Raw genomic sequence first — 21428 nt, 5'->3', positions numbered from 1 at the left:
GTGATCTTATATTGGAAAAACGTCACATGATTTATTGCTACTTCCTATAGAATTTTTTTTCTTACAGGCTGTTTATCTGGGACTCCTAATAAATAGAAATAAAGCAGATAAATCTTTTGGATTTACGGTAAGAATGAGTAACTGCCTCAATCTTCCTCATTTTGTGAACAAACTTCTTCCAGGCCGCGGCTATATTGGCTTCTCCAATTGGGTGCTTGGAGAAAAATATGTGCTAGGTCAGCAGTGGGGAAATTTGAAGCCACAACATGGGGAAGATGTGTCCTTCTTTCTGCCCAAGGGTGTGCGCACGCGCGCACACACACACACATGCACATACACACGTACGCACCCTGAGCTAGTGGATTGGGATCATGTCTACCAACTCAGTTGTATTGTACTTTCCCAGGGCTTAGTACAGTTAATTCTACATAGTAAGCACTCAATAAATAACATTGACTCATTGACTGATTGATAGTACAAGGAAGACAGAGCTGTTTTTTTATGGGATTTGTTAAGCGCTTATTAAGTGCCAGGCACTGAACTAAGTGGTGGGGTAGATATGTGTTAATCAGGTTAGACATAGCCCATGTTCCATTTGGGACTCACAGTATTAATCCTCATTTTACAGATGAGGTAACTGAAGCCCAAAGAAGTGAAGTGCCTTGCCCAAGGTCACACAGCAGACAAGTGGTGGAATTAGAACCCACTTCTAGACTGTGAGCCCATTGTCAGGTAGGGACCGTCTCTATATGTTGCCAACTTGTACTTCCCAAGTGCTTAGTACAGTGCTCTGCACACAGTAAGCTCTCAATAAATATGATTGAATGAATTAGAACCAAGGTCCTTCTGACTCTCAAGTCCATGCTCTATCCACCAGGCCTCACTACTTTTCATGGACGTTAATACATATGATCTCTGCTGTCAAGGGAAGCAGTGTGGTCTAGTGGATAAAGCATGGGCGCCTGGGGGCCTGAGGACCTAGTTTCTAACCCTGGCTCTGTCACTTACCTGCTGTGTAACCAAGTCAGGTCACTCCACTTCTCTGTGCTTCAGTTTCCTCATCTGTGAAATGGTGATTTAAATACTTGTTCTCCCTCCTGCTTCAACTGTGAGCCCATAGGTGAGCTGTTTCTGATCCTCATGCAGCGTTCTATCCCAATGCTTAATACAGTGCTAGGTATGTAGTGAATGTTTAACCAACATCACTAATATTATTATTATTATGAAAGAGTGTTCAGCGTGAAGTAGAGAGAAGGGATGAAGAGGCATTTACCTGTAATAGTCGTCTCCCACAAAGAAAAGGGTCTTTCTGGTCTCCTTCACCAGGCATTTCCCTAGTAGTGCAGCTCTTCAGTTTGAAGGTGACATTGCCAGTTTGCTACATGGGCTTTTGTTGGTAAACGAAAAGTCTGATTAATCAAAGCAAAGAATCTGAAAGTGCCTGGCTATACAGACTTCTTTTCCTTCTGGACAACTGAGGCTGTTGAAAGACCCAGATCAATATTCATTCACTCTTTAACAATGATCAGACACATTCCCTACCCACGATAAGCTTACAGACTGGGTGGGGTGGGGGGGGTGGGGGGGGATCAATAACTCTTTTGTACAAGATAATGCATAATATGATATAATAATTGACTAGAGCTAGCTAACAGAGAAACTCCTTGTGGGCAGGGAACATGTCTACCAACTCTGTTGTACCTCTGAAGCACTTCGTATAGTGCTCTGTACATAGTAAGCGCTCAATAATTGCTATAATAACAATAATGATGATGATGATGGTATTTGTTAAGTCCCACAAGGGACAAGGACTGTGTCCAACCAACCCGATTTGCTTTTATCCACCCCAGTGCTTACTACAGTGCCTAGCACATAGTAAGTGCTTAACAAATACTATTATTATTAATAAGCTTTTACTATGTGTCAAACTCTGTTCTAAGTGCAGGGGTAGATACAAGATAACCACATTGGACACTGTCTTTGTCCCACTCAGGGCTCACAGGCTTAACTCCATTTTACAGAGGAGGTTATTGAGGCACAGAAAACTCAAGTGACTTGCTCAAGGTCACACAGTTGACAAGTGGCAGAGCTGGGATTAAAACCCATGACCTTCTGACTCCCAGCCCCATGCTGTATTCACTACTCCATGCTGCTTCTCAGCTCAGCTCCTAGCAGACGGAGCTAATGTTCACCTGACATTTGGCCCTAAGGGGGTTTGAGAGAGTGGGCTTGCTACACAGATCGTAGGCCAGACTTTCCCAGCCTCTGAAGAGAAGAAACCATATCTGGTAGGAAGGCAAATTCCTTGGCCTTCAAGGGGGAGCCTTAGGATCCATTTGGGGTTGGGCATTCGAGAGGTTAATTCACTTATCAGCTTGAGAATCTGCCAATATGATTGCTTAAAAGTACCAGGAAATCTTTCCTTCCTTCTCAGAAGTTGAGGAAGCAAACCACAGAGATCATGAAACCATATCTTTGGGGGAAATGTGTTGCAAATAGATCAAGAAAAAAAAACACATCGCAGGGGAGAAGTTGAGCTGGTTGTGAAAAGGAAGCAATTTAGGCGAAAAAGCAAATCCTTTTGAATGAAATGGGAAATTCATTCAATCAATCAATAATAGTATTTATGGAATCCTTACTCTGTGCAGAGCACTGTACTAAGCACTTGGAAGAGTGAAAAAGCATTCATAAACTGGATCCCTGCTCTTATGGAACTGACAATCTAGCAGGGGAGAAGGAAAGTAAAGCAGTAGGATTGCAAAAGCGAGCTACAAGTTTAGATGCATAATCATTTCTCTGTGCTGATCATACCACACTGGTTGAGGTTTTTCTTCATTTTGTCTAAGAAGAGTTACTTTTGGCTCAATGAAGACACCTTAATTGACTTGGATTATGAATCCCAGGTGTGTCCTGTTGGGAAATTTGTAACCACCCCAGAGATTAGCATAGCACTTTGGCATTTAGTAAGCATTGAATAAATGCAAACATGGTCATCATAATCATCATTCCTATTGATAAAATGATATTATTCCATGAATAAAATTAACAGCATTAATATTATTAATATAAAAACCTCCATGATGGCAGTCTGTTTCTGAAATTTTGCTTTTCAATACCTCAGGACAGTAACCGAGGAGTTAGAAAGGCAAAGTTTCAGAAACGGACCTCTATTAACAGAGGTTTTTCAAAAATATTCTTCTATTGGATTCAAATGGTACTGATTTTATTCTTTGCCATGATTCTTCAGGTGACACGACCTTGTCCAGCTGCAGTGCCTTGTATCTGCATTTGATTCCTTTTGCGCTTGGGCTCTTTAAAGGAGAACCAGTAAATCTGTGTCTTCTGCCTGCAGCCTACTTCTCCCTTTCCAAAAAATGACTGCAGTCTGGAGCATTGGACTGCCAAATAATAATAATAATTATGGTATTTGTTAAGCGCTTACTACGTGCCACGCACTGTTCTAAGTGCTGGATGTCAACAGAAATCTGGACAAGGGGTTAATCTACACAGATTGATAGTACATTCCCCTTAACCCCCAGAGTCTGAAATCAAGTCTGGCTTGGAAGTTCAGTGGCATGAGATCTGTGACCAAACACCACCAAAACTGATTCTAAAGCACCCAGTTCTCCCCTAATATGAGGGTTCCTTTTTCATGAGTGTAAAAAAAGGTCATTATTCTAAACTTTAACTCCCTCCTAAAACCTCCAGTCTCCCCACCCCTCCTTTCTTACCCCTGACAACCTTACCAACTGTTTTGTTGGTAAAATCCAAACCATCAGGCCTGAGGTCAGCCAAGTTTCCACTCCACATTTCTCCATCTTTCTCTCAAGAGATTTTCTACCTGTTTGGCAAATCTTCCTCACCCACCTGAGCTTCTGGCCCCATCCTTCTAAAACTACCCTCTCCTACCGTATCTTTAACTTTCCCTGAACCCCATCTTCCACCATTCATCTCTTTCAGATAACACCTTCTCCTGTGCCTATGAGCGAGCATTTCCGTCGCCTAAAGAGAATCCTGTCCGAAAACCTGCTTTCCTCAACTGTGTGTACTCTGTCCTAAAATTTAGCTCCAAACATGCATAGGCTTAATTTGAGCCTAAATATGAACTATAGGAAGTATAGCACAGCAGAGTGAGGAAAAATAATACTTTGAGACAAATGATTCATTCAGCAACTTCAAATGTCTTCATTGAGCATGAGGTGAACAATGGAGTGATTAATTATTTTCTTGTTCACCTGAGGCAGGTGGAAATTCACCTATAATCTATAAGTGCATCAGTAGGTGTTTCGGAGTGAATTCATTTCCGTTCTTTGTTTATGATTCAGCTTTCATAACCTTCCCTGTACACTGTTGGTGTGTGTAAAACTGCCAAAGCAGAGAGAATAGCCCCCAGGCTTCGCCTGCATTTGTGGTTAGGGAGTTTCTTGAAACCTGTCATAGGGCTCTGCCCTGTGGTCATTCCAGCAAGATCAGAGATGGGCCAAATGAGTCTTTAGGCCATTCAGGGGTTGGGCATTGCTTCTTCAACCAATCAGTTGTGGAAGAAACCCCAGGGAGAGCAGTCTACCGGTTAGGGCAGCATGCTCATCCAGTAATGTGGTGACCAGAAAGGGGCTCCAGGTTTATCACTGATAATGGGCCTGGAGTTCTGAAGCCTGGAAGCGTGATAGGAAGGGGCTCCTAAAGGGCTCCTAAGGACTGGATTTTAAATTTTAGAGAAGCAGCGAGGCTTAGTGGAAAGAGCACAGGCTTGGTAGTCAGAGGTCATGGGTTCTAACCCCGGCTCCTCCACATGTCTGCTGTGTGAACTTGGGTGAGTCGCTTAACTTTTCTTGGCCTTATCTGTAAAATGGGGTTAAGAGTGTGAGCCCCATGTGGGAGGGGCTCCGTGTCTGACCTGATGAACTTGTATCTACCCCAGCACTTAGAACAGTGACATTAGGACTAAAGCCTGCTTTTTCACATCCCTGATTCCTTTTCAGCCCCGGGGAACCTGTATCAATTCCTGTATTCATATAGCTATTCTCATGCATACGTAGGAACGTCTCAACATCTGAATTTCTGATCAGTCGGTTGAGTTGGAGCAAGGGTTGGAAGCAGAGGGTTGTTGGGAACAGAGTTACAGCCTGCCTGAGCCATTCGAGATGGCCGCGGTCCAACCTCAGAGGGCCAAGGGAGGGGCAATGAGAAGCGTTACCCTTGAATGCTATGATCCGGTCTGCATTATTCCCATATGCAACTTGAATGCCAGAGGGCAGAAATGGCCAGATCAAAGAAATGACTTCAAAGTCAACATCTGAGGTGTCATAGTAGGTTCTCCAAAGATTCCTATTAAAGCAATGGAAAACAGAAAAAGAGAAGCATTTAGAGCTGCGCACAGGAAAGCCAGGAGAAAGCAATCTGTAGTGTTCCCTGGCTCTACTTAGCTTGTTGTGTCCCTTGACAGACTCTCAAGATCCTAGGAAGAATGACTGCTAACCAATTCACGAACCAGGCAGTGCAAGATACCGGGAAGACTGATTTCAGAACAAATCACGAACCAGGCAGTGATTTGCAACAGGATGTCGGCAGTTCCTAAAAAGAGCGAAACTGTCCTTTCATTGTTAAGTGATGTTAAGGATAATAGTTATGGCAAGACAAGGGGTTTTCTTGGCATCTCAATCCCACAAGAAGTGGGAGAATTTGGAGAAGCCAAAAGATTGGGTCAGATTTTCTGGTTTCTGGATTGTCTGGTGCCAGATACCCCCCTGCAATTGATGTGCCCAGAGAAGGGACACCTCTGAAACACCTGTGGCCTTCAATCTTTAAAGTGTGAGCTCACTGTGGGCAGGGAACTTGTCCATTTGTTGTTGTAGTGTACTCTCCCTAGTGCTTAGTACAGTGCTTTACTACACACAGGAAGCGCTCAATAAATACAACTGAATGAATGAATGAACCCACCCCTAGAACCCAAGGCAATAATCCTTGACACTTACTCCTGCTGCAAGGTATGAATCTGAATTGGGGGGGATCCAGAGGGACCCCAATTCTGGACCTCTCTCAGTAACTGACTTCAGTTACTGGGGTGGGGAGAGGGCACTACCTCTCAGAACCGTGGGATGACCCAGTAATGGCCGTGTCCCCAGAAACAACCCCTTCAGGGACAAGAGTCTCCTGTGCAAACCTCCACTCTTCCCCTTTTCCGCTGTGTGGCCTTGGTCAAGTCAATTAACTACTGTGAGACTCAAATTTCTCATCTGTCAAATGGGGATAAAACACCAGTTCTCCCTAAGGAGAAATCTAAGAAGGCTTTAGTCAAATAAAACAAGTAGATATCCCCTTCTTCAAGTAACAGCCCTCTTGGAAAAAAATGAAAATAGCTGAACTAAAATACTGGAAATGTACTGCTTCGATTTTGAAGGAGATATTTTTTCTCTTTGGAAGTTAGTCTAGAAAGGGAGGCTAAAGAAAAATAAAAGGAAACTGGAGAGAATAGTTATACCTGTTTTTAAAGAACGTTACTTCTCTGCGGAAGGTAGTGATGGCATCAAAAGTCATATTAAGATCATAAGCTTTGGGGAGAGGGGGTCTCAGTTTAGTGGGAGCATGAGGTGAGGAACCTTGGAGAAGAAGATATTTCATTGGTAAATGATGATCAGAAATGTGGTCAACTACATGTCAACACACCAATTTTACACAAGGCTAGATTTCCTCTGTGAAATCTTGACTAGGTTTTCTTCACCTTCCTTCCAGAACAATTCATTCATCTTCCTCTTTCCTCTTTTTGAGACCAAGAAGGATTGGATTTATTCATCCATTCATTCATTCAATCATTTATTGAGCGCTTACTGTATGCAGAGCACTGTACTAAGCACTTGGAAAGTACAGTTTGGCAACAGAGACAATCCCTAACCAATAACAGGCTCACAGTCTAGAAGTGGGGAAACAGACAACAAAACAAAACAAGTAGACAGGCATAAATATAAATAAGTAGAATTATAGATATATGCACATCATTAATAAAATAAGTAGAATAATAAATATGTACATATATACACAAGTGCTGTGGGGTGGGGAGGGAGGCAGAGCAGAGGGAGGGAGTAGGGGCAATGGGGAGGAGAGGAGGAGCAGAGGAAAAGGGGGCTCATTTCCCTTCCTCTACCCCTGCCAGAGGGAAGCTGGTCATGAGAAGCAGCGTGGCTCAGTGGAAAAAGTGTGGGCTTTGGAGTCAGAGGTCCTGGGTTCTAATCCCACCTCCACCACCTATCAGCTGTGTGACTTTGGGCAAGTCACTTAACTTCTCTGTGCCTCAGTTACCTCATCCAGAAAATGGGGATTAAGACTGTGAGCCCCCTGTGGGGCAACCTGATCACCTTGTATTCTCCCCAGCACTTAGAACAGTGCTTTGCACAACGTAAGCACTTAATAAATGCCATTATTATTATTATCCCTACCTGACCTGCTCCGGTGGCCACAGCATGGTTCTGCCAGGTCACGTGATCAGATTTTCCCATGAGTCGGGGAAAAGACAGAACAATCTAAAAGAAATCTGGTTGTTCTCTCCACAAGACCTAAGCAGATGGAGGCTTCAAGAAAGATGTGCGGTTTTCTCTGTTTCATTCATTCAGTCAGTCGTACTTACTGAGCATTTAATGGGGGCAGAGAGCTGTACTAAAAGCTTAGGAGAATAAAATACAATAAACAGACACAGTCCCTGTCCATAGCTAGCTTACAATCTAGAGTCTCTTTTAGTTATGTGATCAGAAGCAGAAAGGAACACATTTCAGTTTTGAGGACCTTTAGCAACTGGGTTGTTTTGGGTGAAACCCCATTAAAAATCGTATGGTCCTCCTATGAAAATATTCATTTTTCCTCTCCTCTCATGGAGCTGAAACACCTGACCACTGGCTTTAAGGCATTCGGTTAGTTATTTCCCTTTTACTTATCCTGTACGCTGCAGCTCACCCATTTCTCCCTTATAATACCAACCTTCTCCCTGTGCCTCATTCTCATCTCTCTCTATCAGCCTTTTGTTCAAGCTCTCCCTCCTTCCCATCTAGCAGATGGCTGTGCTCTCCTTCTGAAATCACACCTCCTCTAGGAAGCTTTCCCTGACTAACCTCTCATCTTCCCACCCTACACTCTGTCCTGCCACCTCAGCATTTCTGTGTCACCTAAGCACTTGGGAAATCACTGCCCCCACCGTAATTCATTCAGTTTCTCACTCCTCGACTACACTGTCAACTCCTTAATAGCAGGGATGGTATTTGTATTCTTTCAGGAACAGTACCGAATAAGCACTCAATAAATTTGATCAGTTGACTTCATACTGTTTAGAAATAAGAGCAATCGATGAGCAACTGGCCCAGTCCGATTCGAACAGCATGTGGAAAACTAGAATCTCTGAGGAAATGACACCATAAGGAAAAGAACATCCATTTCCATTTCAGTCCAAGTTTTTATTTAGAAACAATTTAAAACAATACATTAATGGGAATAAATCAAACAATATGTTTAATTTATTTTTTAAAGTGAGCTTAAGCGGAAAAATACTGGCCGCGTGAGTGGTTGGTAATTAAACTACAATTTGAGTGTTCAACAATTATGTGCAAATAATGCTTATACTGACTCCCCATCAATCAGTCGATTATATTGATAGAGCCCTTACTTTGTGCAGGACACTATGCTAAGTGCTTGGGAAAGTACAATACAACAGAGATGGTAGATGTGATCAGTGCCCGCAAGGAGCTTACAATCTATACAGGGTGAAAAATGCTAAAATAGATTAGGGACAAGGGAAACAGTAGAGTCTAATGATATTTACGTAAGTACTGTGGGAATGGGGTGCGTATCAAAATTCCCAAGGGGTACACAGCCAACAGCATAGCTGGTGCAGAAGGAAGAGTAGATAGAGGAAATAAAGGGTTCAGTCTGTGAAGGCCACTTAGAGGAGATGTGATTTTAGAATGGCTTCAAAGGAGGGAGAGTGGTGGACTGTTGGATATGAAGGAGGGGGCGGGGGCTTCCAGGACCCAAGGAAGAAAATAGGCCAGGGTTTGTTGAAGGTAGAAAGGGTAGGTTGACATGAGAGGAGCAGAGTGCGCAGTAAGGTTGTAGTAAGCGATCAGTGAGGTAAGGTAGCGGGGAGAGAGCTGATTGAGTGTCTTAAAGCTAATGGTGATTAAAGCTAACGGTGAGGAGTTTCTGTTTGATGTAGAGGTGGATGGGCAACCACCGGAGGTTCTTGAGGAGTGGGGAAACCTGGACTGAATGATTTTTTCAGAAAAATGAAATATAAAAGGATGATGACTGTTTTGAAAGTTCACGCTGACAAGGTACTTATTGAGCACATTTGGAAGTGCATTTGAAATCAATTAGTCATATTTATTGAGAGCTTACTGTGTGCAGAGCACTGGACTAAGCGCTTGGGAGAGTATAACTAAATTGGTAGATAGGTTCCATGCCCACAATGAGCTTACAGTCTACAAGACTCAGTTTTCAACAATTAAACCAACTATTGCTTCTCCTAATGGCAATGGTTCTCCGGGAATAAGGATCAAATACATATTGTTCTGGTCCAGTAAAGAAGTAGAAGTACCCTGGTGGAGGAAAAATGTAATTATTTATCTTTTATTTCAAAAATGAAGATTCATACTTCTTCAGTATTAAATGGCCCTGATAGAGCAAGCAGCTCTTGCTTAAATGCAACCCCAGTTTCCTCGATGCTGAAATTGGCTTCTTAGAGGAACTTTCAAAGCATTTGTACTTGCATGATGAAAGCCACAAGCCAGTAGCCCTCCCCACCCTCTCTACCCACCGCCCCATGATTCGAAAAATCAATGCTCCTCCCAAAGTGCCTAACCAATCACCAGGGAGAAAACAAGGACTGGTAGAATCGGGCCAGTTATTTCTGAGAATGAAATGACTCAAATAAATGACTTACTATTTCCCTGAAACACTGCATCTACTTGATTTTCAATCCCAAGGAAATCATTTTCTATAAGCTTTGGGTAGCCTTCTTCCATAGATTTTCTCTGGTCATCATATCTAATAAAAAATGGCAAATTAATGGGTTAATATATTTTATGAGACACTAGCTGTCTTACCTGGTGTTGCTAGGGTAAATTGAATTAATTTTAGGGTGTCCAAAGTAGATATTTGGAACCCTTATGAATAGTAGGCAGCAATAAAAGCATTATTCATCAGTTTTTGAAATTCAAAGCAGATGGTAAGCAGTGCTTTTCAATGTTTTTCTTTGGGAACAAAGACAAAAAGCTTTTCTCAATCCTAGTATGCAACATGCAATAGGCAATATGTAGTTGACCATGAGAAAAGCAAGCAGTTTCTACCAAATGTCCCAAAGTAACCTAAAATGTGCTCCTTGATGCAAAGGAAGTTTTGTCGAAGTTTGGTTACAGCAGCTCCAAAAGAGACCGGTTGTAAGAGAGGTGAAAGAGAAGCATTTTGAAAAAGACATTAGATAATGCCTGCGCTAAGCCATTATTTAAACTGTGGCCAGTCTAAGACTTAAGCTACACTGGTAATAGATACTGCATTTTTTTTTTCTAGAAATGATAGCACATTTTGCATGGACTTAGTAGATTACATTTTGGGAGCAAACATTCTGTGATCACCAAAAGATTTCCTTCTCTTGAAGGAAATCACATTTCACATTCTGTGATCACCAAATTGGACACAACTGGACACATTCAGCTAATTTATCTCCCTGATCATCTTGGCCTGCTTGGTACTGGATCATTGTAGACACACTAAAATTTGTTGGCGGAAGAGTTTTAGCTGGTTTTCACAGGAATTAAAACTTTTCCCTTCCCCTTCCCTAGAAAGACCCTCCCCTAGGAAGGAAAATTAGTGAAGCTTACCTCCAGTACTGGTGATCTACAAAGAAGTACGTCTTTCCTGTTCTGCTATCAGATACAGCGGCATCAATTTTTCTAATGGTTCTCGGGAAGCCAAACAGGGATATGTCCTTGGGATAACCAGGAAGTATCTCATATCCATTGAGGGCCCAGTATTGTCTGTCTGTCAAAAGTCAAGGGTTTGGAAAAGTTACCATTAATCCGGGAAGCAGTTTGCTGAGTGTCTAGAGCATGGGCCTGAGAGAAGGACCTGGGTTCTAATCCCAGCTCCACCACTTGTCTGCCGCGTGACCTTGGGAGAGTCATTTAACTTCTCTATGCCTCAGTTTCCTCATTTGAAAATGGGGATTAAATACCCAGCACCATTGGAGAGGGGACCCAGACAAGTTCTGCTCTCAATCACCTCTCTGGCAGATGCTCACCTAACTCCCCTGGAGAGAACTGAGTCCTTTATTTACTAATTCCATATACCAAGTAAGCTCAACTTAAGTGCTTAGCACAGTGCTCTGTACACAGTAAGTATTTGATAAATACCACTGATTGATTAGCTATGGATTGAGCTGCCTCATTATTTATCATGGCACTTATGTCCTTACTATCTGCTAAACGCTGGGGTAGACACAAGACAACCCTTCTTGCCTTGAAAACATTCTTACCTCAGGCTTATTCTAGGGCCTACGGGGGTACCTGGAGATATATTAACTTCCAAAACTGTTAGAACTCTCAATGGGATCATCCCCTGTTTCCAGGCGAGACCAAGATGATGAAGAAGAAATTCAGACGGAGACAGCTATTTACCTTTAAATAGAAAAACCACATCCTTTTCCTTATCCTCAAAAGCAGCTTGAATGCCTTCTGGCAGCTTCGGCCAAAACAGAGAAATGGAATTGAGTTCAACCGATGGTATCTGAGGATGCTTGCGCCAGAAGTATCTAATTGGCAGTTTGAAAACACAACAGAGAACGTGTGTTAAAAAGTAAAGTCACAGCTCACTTAGGGCAGTGTGAAGCCTTTGTGGAGCCCTGTGAAGTAATTACAGCTTCCTCCCCTACCCCCACTCCATGACAGAGCTGACCGCAACCGTGAACGAGTCTCTTTCTTGAGGCTGATCTGTTTCAAACCCACCACCAAAAGATAACTAACTACTTCCTACAGAGGAGGCTAGAATCTTTCGTCATCCTTTCCCAAAAGATTCTTTACTCTGGAAAGGAGAAAGTTGGTGCTTGAATAATTTCTCCCAAAGACTCACTCCAGTGATCCTATGACTGATGGCCTTTCAAACGCCTCCCAGGTACAGCTGGGCAGGCAGTGAAATGTGGGACTATTCTACTAACAGTCTTCTAGACTTATAAGTTCCTTGTGGGGAGAGAACCATGTCATTCAACTCTGCTACATTGTACTCTTCCAAACACTTAATTCAGTCCTCTGTGCATGGAAAGGGCTCAATAAACACCACTGACTGATGGGTTGATTGATTAAAAAAGAAGTCCTGCCATATACCCAGAGGCCCTGTATTTCTGGGTATTGTTGCTTTAGAGTTTGTTGTCCTAGCAAGACTGTGGCAAAATATTTTAAAACATCAGTAGACTTAGTAACATTCAGTTTGCCCTTTGCTACAATTATCAATTCTGCCTCTTTTTTTTCCTCTTGAACAAAACCTTCCTCTCCTGTCCCAGATCACTACTGGTGTTAGATAGCCCCAGCAACTAATGGCAGAAAATCCTTTTAGAAATTTTCCCCCCACCAAGTGGAATGGGAGTAGAGAAGAGAGGCAGGGCATATTTCAATTTATGATAATCCCACTGCCTGATTTCTGTGAGTCTTTTGCCTCAGAGCACCTGATCTGATTTTTAAAAAAATCAATTTCACTATATGCCTTTAAAGGAAAGACTTCTTGTGATTTTTTTACTTGTCTTTAAAGAAAATAATTTCGCCCCGGAGAGTGGTGATGGCATCAAACGTCAATCTGGGGTCACAAGCTTTGGGTGCAGAGGGTCCTGTTGGTTGGACAGGATTAGGTGATGAACCTGCAAAAAGACAGTTGGAGAAAAACTAGCTGAAGTTGTTTCATAGCCTGCTTTGTTTTGTAAATAGAAAGCTCCTTGAGGGAAGGAATTGTAGCTATCAACTCTATTGTATTGTGCTTCCCCAAATGTTTTAGTGCAGTCCTCTGCACACAGTAAGTATTCAATAAATATCATGGATTGATTGATTGATTGTAACTGAAGATTTGTAGCATGGCTATTTTAAGGAGTGCTAAGGAGGGGATATGAAAGCAAGCTCTAGACTGTAAGCTTGTTGTGGGGAAGGAATTTGTCTTTTTATTGTACTCTCCCAAGTGCTAAGTACAGTGCTCTGCACACAGTAAGTACTCAATAAATTTAATTGAATGAATGAACAAATGACCTCAATGGCTCACCTGAGTTTCAGACTGGGGAAGAACTCACCTACCAAGAATGGATGGCTTTCTCTTTTGACATTAATATCTCCAGAATTGGGAACTCCCTAATCTCCTTGGAAGCCTGTTCTTTGTGAAGTGACCCTCCGAAACCAGACGGTCTTCTCGATTTTTACACTTCCTGCCTCCTGCGGCCATCCACACCCATTTCCTTCTATCTGTTTCCTGTGAAAATGGCTCCTCTTAATGCCGACCTACCTACACAGTGGATCTGGATCTCATCAGTTTCTCCACCATCCCCTTGCTCACAACCTCCCTCCATTCTGGAATTCCCTCCCCCTTCATATCCGACAGACCACCCGCTCTCTCCATCTTCAAAACCCTACTAAAATCACGTCTCCTCCAAGAGGCCTTCCTTGATTAAGTCCTCATTTCCCTGTTTCCCAATTCCACTTCCCTTCTGCATCGCTATGCACTTGAGTCTGTACCCCTTAAGCACTTAAGCAACCCATCCACAACCCTAATGCTCTGCCATTCTCCTATCTGTAATTTGTTAATACAAATTACACCTGTCTCCCCCTCTAGACTGTAAGCTCCTTGTGGGCAGGGAATGTGTCTACCAACTCTGTTGTACTCTCCCAGACACTTAGTCCGGTACTCTGCACCTGGTAAGTGCTCAATAAGTATGACTGATGGATTGTACAAGGAGCCAGAGCCAAAGGATTATTCAATGTCTCATAAAAGACCATGTCTGTTATATTGTTCTCTTATACTTTCCCAAGCCCCTCTCAGGGTCACACCTGGAGAGTTTCCATTACTCTACTAGTCTCGGCTAGGGGAGGGAGAGTCGAGCAGAGGCCTACCCATTCCATTCCTAGCTTGGCCAGTGGCTAGTGAGTGGAAGGCAATCAGCTACAAGTCAAAACTCCCCCATGCTGGGCAGCAGCAGCATGGGAAAGAGTAAAGGGAGGAGACTCAAGTTTACTGCGTGGAAGGAGGTAATGGTAAACCACTTCCAAATATTTACCAAGAAAACTCTACGGATACCAAAACTCTCCCAGAACGATTGCAGATGGAGAGCGGGGCATTCCAGGAGAGATGCGTCCGCAGTGTCGCTAGGGGTCAGAAATGACTCGATCACATAAGACAAGACAACTTTCCCAAGACTTAGTACAATTGTTCAATAAATGCAATTGATTGATTGACTAATTGATTGAAGCAAATCGACTGGGAACAGCAGCTTACCATAGATGGATTGAATGCCATTAATGTCATCCTGAGGAAGAGAGAATGTTTCGGGATCTGAGTAGGCATAAGTGGGAAACATCAGTGCCCCAGGTTCGCTTGAGTGGGCAAGGCCCAGTGAATGGCCAAACTCATGGGCGGCAACAAGGAACAAATTATAACCTGAAACAGAAAGCATTTCAATTGAAGTCAAAATCACTGGATGTCCATTTTTTATTCATTTGCTTGCTTTGTTTTGTATGGTATGTTAAGTGCTTACTATGGGCCAACCACTGTACTAAGCACTGGATTTAGATGCCAACTAAACAGGTTGGACACTGTCCATGACCCACGTGGGGCTCATAGTCTGAATCCCCATTTCACAGATGAGGTAAGTGAGGCACAGAGCAGTGAAGTGACTTGCTCAAGGTCACACAGCAGACAAGTGGCGGAGCTGGGATTAGAACCCAGATCCTGCTGCCTCCCAGGCTCACTCTCTATCCATTAAGCTATGTTGCTTTGGCTTTCAGGATGCGTTCCTTTGGACCTAGCAGAATTTGGGGAAGGATTGAGGGTAGCTGAACAGAGGGCCTTCTAACAGCCTGGAACGGGGCAGTCAAGGTAGGAGGTGGATTAGAAACCTAAGAATTAAGAGCAACCTAAGAATTAAGAGCAATTGTCAGCTAAGATGGGCGGGGAATGTGTCTGTTTATTGTTGTATTGTACTCTTTGAGCACTTAGAACAGTGCTCTGAACTCTTCAAGCACTTAGTACCGTGGTCTGACTGATTGACTGACCATTCTGATTTCCCGGTTGTCCATAGTTTATGCAGACCATGCACTCGTCCCCTCCTTTACTCGAACCATTTTTCTGCATTCTGCTCAAGTGGGAAGGCCCAGAAAATTCCCGGCAAGGTGGGAACCCTGGGGAGTGGGCTCCTTGTGGCTTAGCTGCCATGAACTTATCTCTGTATGAAGAGATCTCCAGAAGACTGAATGGACTGCTAAAATCTCCCCCTACAACCCCTTCTCCATCCACCCCTCTTTATGTTGAGAGAGCGAGAGGTGGGAGAAAAGAATGGCGCCAGGAAAAGGAAGGGTTGAATGGAGCAGAGTAGGAATGGGTTTAGGGGAAAGAGGAGGATTTGGTTTTTGACATGAGTTTGAGGTGCGGGCAGGCTATCTAAGAGGAGATGTACCAGAGACAAGAGGAGATGTGGGGATTGTGTGAAAAATAAGAGGTCAAGGCTAGAGTGAGCAATTTGGGAGTCATCCTCCAAATGGGCGTGATTGTTTCGAATTATGGGTGTGGATGAGCTGCCCAAGAGAGAGGGTGTAAAGTGAGAAGACTGGAGGTAGCCAGAATAGAAGCAGCATGGCCTTGTGGAATGAGCATGGGCCCGGGAGTCAGAAGATCTGGGTTCTAATCCTGGCTCCGCCATTTGTCTGCTGCGTGACCTTGGGCAAGTCACTTCACTTCTCTGTGCCTCCATTTCCTCATCTGTAAAAGAGGGATTAAGACTGTGAGCCCCATGGGGGGACAGGGCCTGTGTCCAGTGTATCTTGTATCTATCCCAGTGCTTAGTACAGTGCCTGGCCCAGAGTAAGTGCTTAGCTAATACCATGATATAATGGCAACGATGATGATAATAATAATAGCTCACACTGCCAATGGGTTCTGTAATTAGTGATCTCATTTCCATCAGAGAAGTAAAACAGGGTGAAAGCAAACCCCAAACGGTGTGCCTTATTATTAAGTGGCAGAGCCGGGATGAGAACCCAGATCCTTTTGACCTCCAGGCCCATGCTCTATCTACGATCCTGGCTCTGCCACTTGTCTGCTGTGTGGCCTTGGGCAAGTCACTTGACTCCTCTGTGTCTCACTTACCTCATCTGTAAAATGGGAATTAAGACTGTGTGCCCAGTGTGGGACAGGGACTGTGTCCAACCCGATTTGCTTGTAGCTACCCCAGCTCTTAGTACAGTGCCTGGCACATAGTAAGCACTTAACCAATACCATGCCTACCAAATCTGTTGTAGTGTAGTCTTCCAAGTATTTAGTTCAGTGCTCTGCACCCAGTAAGTACTCAGTAAATACCACTGATTGACTGGTTGTTCAGTTGTTTACTCACTGGCTTTTTGACTGAGTTTTGCTCCCTTACCTCTAGAATCTTTGGTCCAAGTCTCATCCTCATCAAAATGCGCATCTCCACCAATACCCCGACCCGGCTGAAATGCATGAGCCAGGATGTGATTGGGCCCATCAAAGGGGGAATTGTCCCCATGGTCTGAAACAAGACAACAGGATGTTTAAGTCCCTTCCAATTCTCCAGCTCATCGAGAACAGCCAAACATAACTGTGCTACAGTGCGGTTACCTCCACGGGCAAAATAAATCATTATGTCAGCTTCTCCCTCATTGATCTTGGTGAACGTCAGGGAGGAGACATTACTCCAGACTTGAAACGCCCTCTTAAAAGCGTCATCTGTGTCAGCTTGGGACAGATCTGAGGTGTAGTTTAGGATCCTTTAGGGCAGAAGAGGTGGGAGGAGGGATGGGGGGGACACAGATTCAATAATAATATTCCTTGCATTTCACTCCATTGAGTATTGTCATTCCTGTCTCTAGGCAGCTTACCTGTAAGTAAGGGCATTGGATTTCCACTTGGGGTTTCCCGGCGTGATCTCGAAGGGGGCCATATCTGGCACCCCACATCTAGGCCTTGCCATCACGTCGAGTGTTGCTTCGTCGAGTTCCCCAGTCACTTCCAGGCCAAAGAATTCCTGCATTTCTTCGATCTTCTCCACGACTGCATCTCCGCCCTTCACAAACTTCCATTTCATGTTTCCCAGATCATAGAAACGTTCTAGATAATTCTGATGCGAGGTAAAGACCATCAAGGCATTGTGGTTTTTTTCCCCCAGAATTCATTCAATCGCATTTATTGAGCACGTACTGTGTGCAGAGCACTGTACTAAACGTTTGGGAAAGTACAATAGAACAATAAACCGATATATTCCCTGCCCACAACAAGCTTATGGTCTAGAGGGGGAGACAGACATTAATATAAATAAATAAATTACAGACATGTAAGCTTGTTGTGGGCAGATAATGTGTCTGCTGTTGTTGTACTGTAAGGAATCCAAGACAAGATCCCTACGTTTGAAGAGCTTACAATTCATAATCATAAATAATATTCATTAATTATATTGTTATCAGTAATGATAATGGTGGTATTTGTCAAGCTCTTGCTGTGGGCCAAGCATTGTGCTAAGCTCTGGGGGAGATACAAAGTCAGCAGTATAACCACTTTACTCCGATTCCGCTGATCTTAAGTAGTTGACATCTGCTTCTTGCATTACAGCGAAAGCTCCTTGAGGGCAGGAAATGAGTCTTGAGGTTGAAGAAGATAAACAGCTCATTCCACTCAGCAGCTACTGGATAAATAACCTCATTACAGCCCCTTCCCCCTTATCCATCCTGCTGGAACCCAACTGCTGCAGCTCTGGCACCCTCAGAGATCGAAGCCAGTCCGGCCGTGAGGCAGGTTAAAGAATAAAATTCAAAAAAGAGGCAGCGGAGGAGAGAAGGTTGTGAAATGACGCCTGGGGATATCTTTTTAGAAAACACAAAATAATTTAGAAATCAAAATTAAGTCAGTTCTTTAATTTAAATAGGTGAAAGATTTACATTGACCTTTCCTCTCAGTTTAAGGGTTCACGTTCTGCTGAATTTCAGGGGAATAGCCCCTGAAATTCTAAGTCAGGTTGCCCTCCAAGGTTTGTAAGCAAAAAATAGACCCCCTAGGGTGGACGGTCTGATTGCCATAGGAGCTTCTTCGACTGAGAGTCCCATGTGGGACAGGGCCTATTACCAACCTGATTATCTTGTAGCTACCCCAGTGCTTACCGCAGTGCTCGCCACACAGTAAATCTACAGTAAGGGCTATAGACTTTCAGCTCCTTGTGGACAGGGATTGTGTTTACCAACTATTTTACTGTACTTTCTCAAGCATTTAATACAGTGGTCTATGTGCAGTAACACTCAGTAAATACCACCGATTCATTGATCAATTACTAAATACTACCATTATTGTTCTTATTAGAATCAACAGTCTGGCACTATAATAATAATTATTATTTATATAACTTAGCTCTGTTGAGGACCCTGCCCTCCTCCATCTCTAAACCACTGGACAACAAAAGTTATATAGAAAACAAACTGCCAAGAGAACGACACTGATGCTATCATTCTCGGTGAGAACTTTCGAATAAAAAAAATGAAGCAGTGTGGCTGAGGGAAAGGAGCACAAGCTTGAGAGACAGAGGACCTGAGTTCTAATCCTGACTCTGCCACTTCTCTGCTGTATGACTTTGGGCAAGTCACTTCATTCATTCATTCAATTGTATTTATTGAGCGCTTACTCTGTGCAGAGCACTGTACTAAGTGCTTGGGAAGTACAAGTTGGCAACATATAGAGACGTTGGTCCCTACCCAACAGTGGGCTCACAGTCTAGAAGGGGGAGACAGAGAACAAAACAAAACATATTAACAAAATAAAATAAATAGAATAAATATGTACAAATAAAATAAATAGAGTAATACATATGTACAAACATAAATACATACATACAGGTGCTGTGGGGAGGGGAAGGAGGTAAGGCAAGGGAGATGGGGAGGGGGAGGAGGGGGGGAGGAAGGAGGGGGCTCAGTCTGGAAAGGCCTCACTTCTCTGTATTTTAGTTACCTCATTTGTAAAATGAGGATTAAGATTGTGAGCCCAATGTGGGTGGTGGACTGTGTCCAAGTTGATAATAATGATAATAATAATAATAATAATAATAATAATACTGGCATTTAAGTGTTTACTATGTGTCAAGCACTGTTCTAAGCGATGAGGTAGATACAAGGTAATTAGGTTGTCCCACATGGGGTTCACAGTCTTAATCCCCATTTTACAAATGAAGTCACTGAGGCCCAGAGAAGTTAAGTGACTTACCCCAAATCACACAGCTGACCAGTGGCAGAGCTGGGATTAGAACACACGACCTCTGACTCACAAGTCCGTGCTTTTTCCGCTAAGCCACGCTGCTTCTTAATAATGAGCTTGTATCTACCCTGGTGATTAGTACGGTGCCTGGCACATAGTAAGTGTTGAAAAAATGCTAATTAAAAAAAAATCAAGATCAATCAATAATCAATCAACAAATCAATGGTATTTATTGAGTACTTATACAAGACAACAGAGTTGGTAGATACATTCCCTGCCCACAATGAACTTACAGTTCAGTGGGGGAGACAGACGTTAATATAATTAAATAAATTACAGATACGTACCTAAGTACGTATTTGACAGTATTTAGGGCCGTTGTATTTTCTGAAAATCAGCAATTCTCAAAACAGGACAGCCCCACTTGAAGTAAGCATTTCAAAAAGAATTAAACTGTTTCCCCGTTTGTAATTCACCTGCAATACTCACCACGGCAAATGTCAATTTTTCTTTCTCTTGCATTTTGGACCCTGCAGGGAAAGCATGGGAGAATTGGGCTTGGAGCAGCAAAAGAAATGGAAAACGCTTCATCCTTGTCTTTATCAGCTCCTTAGTTCAATGAATCGGTCTTCGAATCTCGTGGGTGAAAATCTCTCTCTGCAATGCCCTTTACCTTTTATTTTTTCAGCTGATTAATACAAGTGCCACCTGACACTGTCTTTATATGCACTGCACAACCGCTCATTTATTTCATCAGAAGTACTTAGGCAATGCAGCTTAATTTCACTCTACCAATTTTGTAATCTAGGCTGTGATTTATGACAATTCAGGACTTCCAGTAGCAGTAACAGTAACAAATCACCTCTTGGCCTACTCTTGGCTTGCTGAATTTTTTTGGATAATTATTCTTGTGAGAGAAAGAGGGGCCTGACTTTCACATTCAAAGGAGAAGATTTATTTTAATGTCAGTAACACCGCCTAACAAAAACTCCGGTATTTGTTAAGTGTTAGGAAAGCAGTGTGGCCTAGTGGAAAGAGCTGTGGAAAGAGCACAGGTCTTGGAGTAAGAGGAACAGGGGTCTAATCCTGGCTTCACTTCTTACCTGCTGTGTGACCATGGGCAAGTCACTTAACTTGGGACCCAGTTTCCTCAGCTGTAAAATGGGGATTCCGCACCTGTTCTTGGGAGCCTCAAGTGGGACGGTAACTGTGCTCTACCCAATTAGCATGTACCTGCCCTAATTCCTCGCATAGTGCTTGACGCATAGCAAGTGCTTAACAGATGCCATCTCAATTCTATGCCACACATCCTACTAAACACTGGGGTTTAGTAAAGAGAGAAGAGGATGCTAGTTTCGCAGGGTAAAAGAAACGGAAAAACATAGTGAATTTTGGACTCTTCCCCACAATGCGCAGGGCTAGATTAACACCCAGATAACTCTTTGGAACCCTCTCGCCCTTTCACTGATCACATGTTCGGAAGAAGATTGCTACTGCCGAGACTGCTACTGCCATTATTATCATTTCCTGTGAGGGAAACTATGCTGTCAACACCCACTGAACCTGAAATCGACCCAGGAGCGTGCCACACCGGATAAGCCAGCTTCCTCATCAGCTTCCCTTTAGCCCAAGTAGGGCAAAGACCAGCTGGGTTAGATTTCTCTGGGCTCTCTTCTGGAGAGCTCAGATTGCTCTGTTGATATGTATTTATTACCCCTAAGCTGGGCACTGGACTAAACACTGTAATAATAGTAATTATGATGGCATTTATTAAGTGCTTACTATGTGCCAAGCACTGTTCTAAGCATTGAGGAGGTTACAAGGTGATCAGGTTGTCTCACAGGGGGCTCACAGTATTAATCCCCATTATATAGTTGAGGTAATTGAGGCACAGAGAAGTTAAGGGACTTGCCCAAAGTCACACAGCTGACGATTGGCCATCCAGGGATTTGAACCCATGA

General features: G+C 43.2%; 1 protein-coding gene and 1 non-coding gene across 2 annotated transcripts; one reads left to right on the top strand and one right to left on the bottom strand.

Moving 5' to 3' along the window:
- Positions 1 to 9407: 9407 nt before the first annotated feature.
- LOC119941490 (neutrophil collagenase-like) lies at positions 9408 to 20058 on the bottom strand. The gene is made up of 10 exons (XM_038761955.1): positions 19957 to 20058; positions 17115 to 17353; positions 16855 to 17003; positions 16640 to 16765; positions 14500 to 14661; positions 12766 to 12883; positions 11655 to 11788; positions 10860 to 11019; positions 9923 to 10026; positions 9408 to 9578 (listed from the first exon to the last, which is right to left on the bottom strand). The coding sequence occupies exons 1-10, from the start codon at positions 20056 to 20058 to the stop codon at positions 9478 to 9480; spliced, it is 1395 nt and encodes a 464-aa protein (XP_038617883.1). The 3' UTR covers positions 9408 to 9477.
- LOC119941720 lies at positions 14037 to 14174 on the top strand. Its single transcript, XR_005455301.1, has one exon. It is a non-coding gene; the product is annotated as a small nucleolar RNA SNORA7 (small nucleolar RNA).
- Positions 20059 to 21428: the final 1370 nt, after the last annotated feature.

This window comes from Tachyglossus aculeatus, chromosome 20 (genome assembly GCF_015852505.1).
Source record: "Tachyglossus aculeatus isolate mTacAcu1 chromosome 20, mTacAcu1.pri, whole genome shotgun sequence".
NCBI classification, from domain to species: domain Eukaryota; kingdom Metazoa; phylum Chordata; class Mammalia; order Monotremata; family Tachyglossidae; genus Tachyglossus; species Tachyglossus aculeatus.
This window is presented reverse-complemented; position numbering and strand designations above follow the sequence as displayed.

Excerpts from the sequence above, each read along its gene's own strand:
- LOC119941490 (XM_038761955.1), bottom strand. The coding sequence starts at position 20,058 with ATGAAGCGTTTTCCATTTCTTTTGCTGCTCCAAGCCCAATTCTCCCAT. Across the intron at positions 17,354-19,956 it reads AAAAATTGACATTTGCCGTG|AATTATCTAGAACGTTTCTA; the intron begins GTGAGTATTGCA and ends ACCTCGCATCAG. Across the intron at positions 16,766-16,854 it reads GATTTATTTTGCCCGTGGAG|ACCATGGGGACAATTCCCCC; the intron begins GTAACCGCACTG and ends GTCTTGTTTCAG.